The 8,254-nt window shown below is 40.9% G+C and overlaps 1 protein-coding gene across 1 annotated transcript in view; it reads right to left on the bottom strand.

Moving 5' to 3' along the window:
* Positions 1-3,701: 3,701 nt before the first annotated feature.
* Positions 3,702-8,254, bottom strand: part of MYO15A (myosin XVA) — a 137,297-nt gene continuing 132,744 nt past the window's right edge. Inside the window, exons 65-66 of the mRNA XM_061569710.1 lie at positions 8,064-8,204; positions 3,702-7,051 (exon numbers count right to left, since the gene is read on the bottom strand). Of these exons, the coding sequence (XP_061425694.1) occupies positions 6,950-7,051; positions 8,064-8,204 (243 nt within the window). The 3' untranslated portion in view covers positions 3,702-6,949. The remainder of the gene's footprint in view (positions 7,052-8,063; positions 8,205-8,254) is intronic.

Genomic DNA, 8,254 nt, shown 5'->3' with positions numbered 1-8,254 from the left:
CAACGTAGCACGGTTTCATAGCTGTCAACCCAGGATCAGATTGTCATGTGAGGTCAGCGTAGCACGTTTTCATAGCTCTCAACCCAGGATCAGATTGTCATTTGCGGCCAACGTAGCACGGTTTCATAGCTGTCAACCCAGGATCACATTGTTTTGAGGCCAGAGTAGCACGTTTTCATAGCTCTCAACCCAGGATCAGATTGTCATGTGAGGCCAGCGTAGCACGTTTTCATAGCTCTCAACCCAGGATCAGATTGTCATGTGAGGCCAGCGTAGCACGTTTTCATAGCTGTCAACCCAGGATCAGATTGTCATGTGAGGCCAGCGTAGCACGTTTTCATAGCTCTCAACCCAGGATCAGATTGTCATGTGAGGCCAGCGTAGCACGTTTTCATAGCTCTCAACCCAGGATCAGATTGTCATGTGAGGCCAGCGTAGCACGTTTTCATAGCTCTCAACCCAGGATCAGATTGTCATGTGAGGCCAGCGTAGCACGTTTTCATAGCTCTCAACCCAGGATCAGATTGTCATGTGAGGCCAGCGTAGCACGTTTTCATAGCTCTCAACCCAGGATCAGATTGTCATGTGAGGCCAGAGTAGCACGGTTTCATAGCTGTCAACCCAGGATCACATTGTTTTGAGGCCAGAGTAGCACGTTTTCATAGCTCTCAGCCCAGGATCAGATTGTCATGTGAGGCCAACAGCACGGTTTCATAGCTGTCAACACAGAATCAGATTGTCTTGTGAGGCCAACGTAGCATGGTTTCATAGTTGTCAACCCAGAATCAGATTATCATGTGAGGCCAGCGTAGTGTTTTCATAGCTGTCAACCCATATGGTTTACCCGTAATCTTGTACAGGAAAATGTAGGTTTCAGGTCTATGCTGTGTACAGCTGTTTCAATACGGGCAAAAACAATAGCCTATTTGTGTTTCTCCCTTGTGATGGGACTTTGTAGGATGAACGTTGATATTTATAAGGGCACGGGGTGACCAATAAGGTCTGAATTGGTCTGTGTTATGGTAGGAACTAATAAGGGGTTGAGTGGTTCTGGCTCGGCACGGTAATTGGCCAGTGGAAACCACCCGTACCATGAGGGCCCCGTGCTGGCTCGGCTCGTATAAAAATGTCGTGTAGGTCATGCGTCGTGCCTAAACAGCACAACGCACACAATGATGCAATTAGTCTGCACAAGCAGACGATGCAGATCACATCATCACAGCAGACGACAGATACCAACCGAGCACTATCCAGGCTCAAACTGCTTAGCTTTCTGAAATGGGATGCATTTAGTCATTGTCGTGCTGTACAGTCGTGTATATTAATTCTGAACACGCATCATTTACTTTGTATATGTACTGTATATTGTAAATAATTCCCAATTTATTGTTTTATTATTTTTTGTTTTCTGACTTTACCGAAAGAACCAAGAATATGAATACAAACTACAAGTAATGCTCTTTTGAACGCAATTGGTTTGAGAGAGTCACTGGATGGGGTATTCTTTTTTCGACCCCATTACACAATTTTTTTTACAATAAAACAAATATATGTGATGTTTAGGTTAAATGTAGGGCGACTTGCTTGATTGTAACAGTAGGACATTTGGCAACTATGAATTTAACAGCCACTTCGCCGCCTGCAATCTTGCTCCACCATGTGGACTTGTGTGTTGCTGAAATCGAGGCACACCACGTGTGGATTTGATCACGTTCTGAGGCCACCGAACGCTTGATAAAAATGCAGCAGCTGCCGTTTTCACAGATACACGTTTATTTTCATATAAGGGAGAACAGCCTGAGATGTAACTGCACATACAGCAGAACCTCATTACAACACGAAGCATAAACGTGGTTAATGGGAATTACAAGCTGATATCAACTACAGTAGTTCAGTCCCTATACTGTACTTGATCAGCTAATTAAATACAGTGTTGTTAAAAATACAATTTAACACAGTTTTTACTAAATACAGTTAAACACCGCTAACATTATAACAAGCTGTGTTTGGCCTTTTCCTTCTTTTTTCTCTACTCGTGTGCCACACACAATGCAACATTGTAACAGTGGTGATGTCATTGCAAAATGAAACGAATGAATAGCATTCTAGTCATACTACATTTCCATACATTCTTAGCCAACTAAAGTTAGCTATACCTGCATCCTGCAGCTTAAGAATATTGTATTGTTTTCATGGACATATTTACATAAAAAATAACTTCCAATAATAAAAACTCTAAAAAACACACACACACCTCCGACGAGTGTATGAAATAAAATAATTGTTATTTAAAACTTTATTTTAGTGAGGTTCCACTGTATACAAAAAAACTATACATGTCTAGTGACTGTGGCTGAAAGGTGACGTGTTTATTACTCATGTTAACTGCACCTACACTACGAAATACATGGCAGTATCGTGTAATGTGAATTTAAAAACCCCGTGTACCTGTACATCTATTCTACAATATTAATATTATATTATTCATGAATATTACTAACTTATTGCACTCACGGTTACAGGACTGTACTTTAATAGTTGCTGATATATTTATTTGTTGCCTATAAGCTGCATGCATTCTTAAGTCGCCAAAAAGTAATGTCAAACAAGTAAAAAATGTAAAGACGCAAGTTTACATATTTACTCTGCATGCTAGTGTACATCTTTATTCTATATTGTAAACACATGCAGCAAAATGCATTCCGTGAATTCGTGTTATTAAATACAGCGTCATCCATGCAAACTGCATCTCACAACGCTATGCAATCCGCAAACACGAACGGTGCATATATATTGAGATGTTTTCAACCAATTAACGAGTGTTTATATATATCCTATGGGATCTGTGTGGGAAATATAAAATCACATTCAGTTATCAATCATGACAGCCACATTCCTAGGAACAGTCACACAAAGACGGTCTCACACAATGCACACAACCAATATAAATTATCAGGTCATGTGGCTACATTTGTGCCTAAACGCATGTTTACCTTCTTCATGCTGTCATTTTTAAAATATTTTAAAGCTGCATTTTGCAACCTTGGAATCTGTTTAAATAAACGACTACCTGTAGAAGTTCTAAATAATGTATTTGGCATGCCACGAAACATGCTCATATCTGTCTGCCAGCAAACTATTCTCGGTGCATATTGCTTGCTATGTAGCAGATAAACATTTTCATCAAGCACAAATATAGCCCAATTTCCATTCAGCACACGCAACCATTTAACACATATGTTTACAGGGCTGAACGTAAACCAATCCAAGTGTTGTTTTCTGGGTTGAGCTGCATTTCTTCTCTCAAGCGTTCACCCACATTGCTGCGGGCACCTTCAGCTCCTGAAGGGCCAACAATGGGCACCCCCTTGATCAATTGAGTAAAGAGCTTCTTTCACTTGACTTAGTAGGCCACTCTAAAAGGGTCTCTTGCATTTAGTGACAAATCTCAAAGCTCTCGTCAACCAGTCCATTTTTGTTGAGAGAATAAATGGCGTATTGGGATCTAGGAATTTGCCTTACAAATATAAATGATTATCATTATTACATGTAACCCAATCCGGAAAACCACACTTGAATGTACTAATCACTGTTCAAATATAACTTTCAAACACATTTGAAAAACAAAGAAGACTCAGTATAAATTAAATATATTATCCTCACCATTCATTGCAGATTCCTGGCAGCTATAAAAAAAAATGTATTCAAGGCACAACATAAAGTATTAGAGTACACTCAAATGTCTCAGATGTGAAGAGTTTGTTGCAATAAATCATGGGGAAAACCTCAATACCTTCTAGCTGACAGCTAGGTAAGGGTGCTGTATAAATCCTGTAATTACGCTTTGGTTAGTTTTACAAGGTAACACATATATCCCATAATGACATAATTATTTTAATAGATGAAATATAGCAAAGAGCTGTTTGCTTTATGAATATAGCAAGTAAATGTACGTGATATTTGCATGAAATCATGAAAATGCATTTATGTAAAAACATATCTTCACACGAGTCATTCCCTTTGTAGTGAAAAAAATATCCAAGGTTTGCACAACAAAGCATGCAACACACTTTCATACTTTACTTTAAGCTTGACGTTCATAGTATACAGGCAAAATGGCATAGCCATGAAAATTAAGTGACACTCAGTGACACAGCATCCACAAGTTGGTGAAGGCATGGCACAGTCGTCTGCAGCAATCAAAACCTATTATACAGGGCATGCTGGAAATAGCAGCCTACATCAGGTGGCTGGATAGCCGTTTGGTCAGCATGCATGCCACTGAGACAGTTTAGATGGATTAAGTTTTCATCTTGTGGGGAATTACAGTAAAGAACTAAATTACCAAAGCACGTATCTACTACACAGAGGACAATAATATGATACAAGGTCACCGACAGTAAGCCATTGTCTTCCAGTATGAAAGCATTTCTTTCAATGTGTTAAATTAATAACTTTTCAGATATAAAACAGTAATTCAGGAAAACCTTGGAAATTGTATTGAAAGACAATGAATCAGCAAAATTAGAATCATAAAGAGGTTGTATATTGTGTATTTCAAGAAGCGAATGAACTAGTGACTGAGCTGAGACCATGGCCATATTTCGAATTGGCCCACTCATCGGCCCCAAACCAGATTTTCTGAAATTAAATACATTTATGTTTCCATGGAGGTGAACTTCATTGTGGTGTTTTAAACGCATAATGGGAATTATGCATTCAGCTTTTAAATCCTGTGGGATTGTTTAAGATAACCATCAACGACTGTTCTGATTAAACGGGCAGCAGATTCCCACAGCAATTATTGAATGTAGGACTAATTAAGAGCTTTAGATATGATGTTCTCTGATTAAACCGACAGACGCATTCCCTGCTGCATAGCCTACTATTTAACAGTCCTAATACACCACTAATATAACATTTAAAAGACGACATTGTGAACCTCGAGCCCCAGAGGAAGTCAACATGGTTTTGAATGAGCAAGCGTATTAAATACTTGCACCATTGTAACAAGGCTTGATTTGAATATTATACAATTTATAAGTGCACTGAGTTAGGGGATTAGTCATGGAAACTGTGAAAGTTATTTTAGTTTAAAATCTTAAAAACTCTTTAAAATCTTTATACTCTGACCTTATTAAAATTATCTGCTGACAAAATTGCTTCAAATTTTAGTATTCTGCCCATACAAGTTGATGTAGTTTTATTATGGCAATCTAAAATCCTGATTTAAAGCTTTTGTGACTGCAGGAAGACGATTGCTTGTGTTGCGATCGAAACGTCGTGATCTATTATTTTCTATTTACGTGACTTGAACGAAAGACCCAAAGAGTATAATCTAAAATCCTGTTGCATTACCTTATATCATTTGTGCACGCATCCAATTTACACCACTCTTGGTCAATGACAGGGTACTAGAATGACACGAGTTTTCGCAAAATAAACACATATCATAGACCAGGGGTCAAGTGCCAACCCTAGTTGTGATAAATACATATTATCGGCATCAAGGCATGAGGCCTAGCAATGCCACTGCAAGGCACAGAACTCTCCAATCACAGCTCTGTGCTGAATGTTATGGTGGAATAGCCCTAGAAGAGACAAATATATATTTACTGTACTTTCCTTCGCTACAACTTTCGTGCTTCAATAGACCCCCTTACCAGCACCCACTGGATATTTAAGTAGACAAATTGTGTGCTTCCTGTCTGTATAGATATGTCTATATTTAAGTTGGGTCATACCAAATTGAGTGCAGCTTCAAATGTACATGATGGCTAAAGTGCACAGCAATCACTGACCAGGCTGATGTTCATCAAATTCACGATATATATGCCAATCTGGTCTGATTGCACCTAAAAAGCTCAGGGTTCTAACAGAATATCTCAGTGATGTAGACTCGATACGCGAATAAGGCCATAGCATAAGCTGAGACAACCAGTCATTACATGATCAATTCCAATGTAGTTGAAAGGTGACTTTGAGGTTCCACTAACAGTTCTTTGTGGGAAACACCAACACAACCTATACATCTGGAAATTCACCAGCATTAATTCAAGCAGTCCTGACTCTCCTGATAAAACACTGAATGTTGAATCCGGTCTGCCATTTGTATGTACTGAACAATGCTGCTGCAATTTTGCACTCCCAGAAATCTGTTGGATTGAAGGGTTGTCTTAGATATACTTTTATTTTTAATGAGAAGAGACAGATAATATGAAGGATAAATATTGTCTGCGTATATCTATTTTATTCTTTATATTTTCCATAATGCTGCGAATGGTTATGTTGGGCAAGAATGCTCATAGTTGCAGTAATGTGCCAGGATTGTGAATTCTCAGGCCGAGTTTACATCATCTGAGGGTATCCAGACTAAACCAGACGGGTAACCAGACGGGTAACCAGACCGCCCTGGCCAGCACACCCCTCATCGACAAAGTCATCAGTCCAAAGAATGCTGTGCACAGGTAGTGATGCATGGGTGGCATTGTAAGTCCAAATGAGTACTTGGATAATTATTTTATTTTTGGTGTTTCATTACTCATTTTATTATACCGCACAGTATATTTTGTAATTATTGTATTGTTTCGGTTGGTTTTATTTGATACGATTTTGTTGTACGTTATCGTATTTGTGGTGTGTTGTATAATTATGTCCGTTACGTGTCGGATGACTCCCACACCAATAACACCAGCAGCAGCCCCAGAGTTCTCTGCAGTTGCCATTTTCTTTTCCTTTCATCAGCAGCCCAAACTCCCACCTCAGCCTGCCCCACGTGGTCGTCTCACATCACAGACCTCGCCAGCCAATTAAGGGTCCCTGTCCTCCGATTCAAGTGCACAGGCGACTGCTCGCATGGCCTGGTGGCATTGCTAAGCAGGTGTGGATGCTCGTCCACAGTGAGTCTCCGTGGTTGTTCCGGATGCGAGTGAGTAGTGTGAACGCGGCTTTAGAGGATGGTGATGTCACTGGGCGGGAGGCTGTGTCGCTTCTCCCGGGCAGCAAGGAGGATCTCCTGGTGCATGGCGATCACCCGGCACAGCTCCATGCCCTACACGGTGACAACAAAGACAAAGATCCCTCTTATAGCTGAAACAAACTGTTGGGGCTAATGCTGTTAGAGAGCACCTATGGAGGCTGGCATGACGCACAAGGTAGTGATGTGGCCAACACCAGTACTGATGCTTAAACACTGCCACGGATACTCTTTTAATGCTGAGTCACCCTCGGGGAGGCCCAGGACTGAAGCAGATATCGGCAATTAATTGAATCGTGGAGTAGGTGAATGATCACATTGCCAATAGACTAGTAGAGTGCATCGTTGCATATCCGTCACATATCCGCCCTGACCAATTAACCGCCCCCACCCAGTACATGACTTGTGCATGCCGTACCTGTAATAGATGTCTATCATTGTCATACACAGTAATGTGTTAATATCATATGCAGTTACTGCAAAAATCCGGTAATGCATTTTCCATAGAATGTGCTTTATTTTGTATTCAACAATATATGTGTGAATGATATAACTGTAATTTTCAATTGATGTTCACATATCTGACCATTACACATATCCACCTCAATCTCAGTCAGTCCCCAGTGAGTCGGATAGGTGAAGTTCTACTGTGTATAAATGTTACATTACATTTAATTGTATTTACCCAGGAAAGCCTCACTGAGTATCATGACTCTTTTGATGAGGGTCCTGTTATGACTGCTATGCAGGAGGCAAATTGTAATTGAGAAGTTTGCAGGTAGTTTTTTTCCCCTTTAAATATTGCACAATTGGAACCATGACAACAGGACACAATGGCATACTCTTGCGAATGGCGTCACGGGATCTCTTAACGTTCACCACGAAGCGGACGATGGGTATTATTACGGCTAATCCACACACAGTATTATTTAGGGTGGCCACTAGATTCGGACTGTGAACCTCTGCGACAAGCGGCAAATGTGCTATTGCTAGGCTATGTCACCACCCATAGATTACGCACAATGACGCGTGTGCACTGTTGATGCTGCTGGTGGCGGGATAGCTCCCTGCCGTGTGCCCTGTGTACCTGCTGCAGCTGCAGCTGCATGATGCGTTGCGACATGAGGTTGCCCAGCATGATCTCCACGTAGGGGATGGTCTCGCCCTGTGTGGGACGCTGCGTGCGCGTCGACTGCACCTCCTGCATGGGGAAGCTCACCAGCACCTCCTGCGGGATAGGGAACACGAGGTCTGGAGTTACCGCAGCGCATGGGCAGG

This window comes from Lethenteron reissneri, chromosome 44 (genome assembly GCF_015708825.2).
Source record: "Lethenteron reissneri isolate LAM-NWPU_2019-01 chromosome 44, ASM1570882v1, whole genome shotgun sequence".
Taxonomy (NCBI): Eukaryota; Metazoa; Chordata; class Hyperoartia; order Petromyzontiformes; family Petromyzontidae; genus Lethenteron; species Lethenteron reissneri.
The sequence above is the reverse complement of the archived record's forward strand: the minus strand, read 5'-3'. Positions and strand labels throughout refer to the sequence as shown.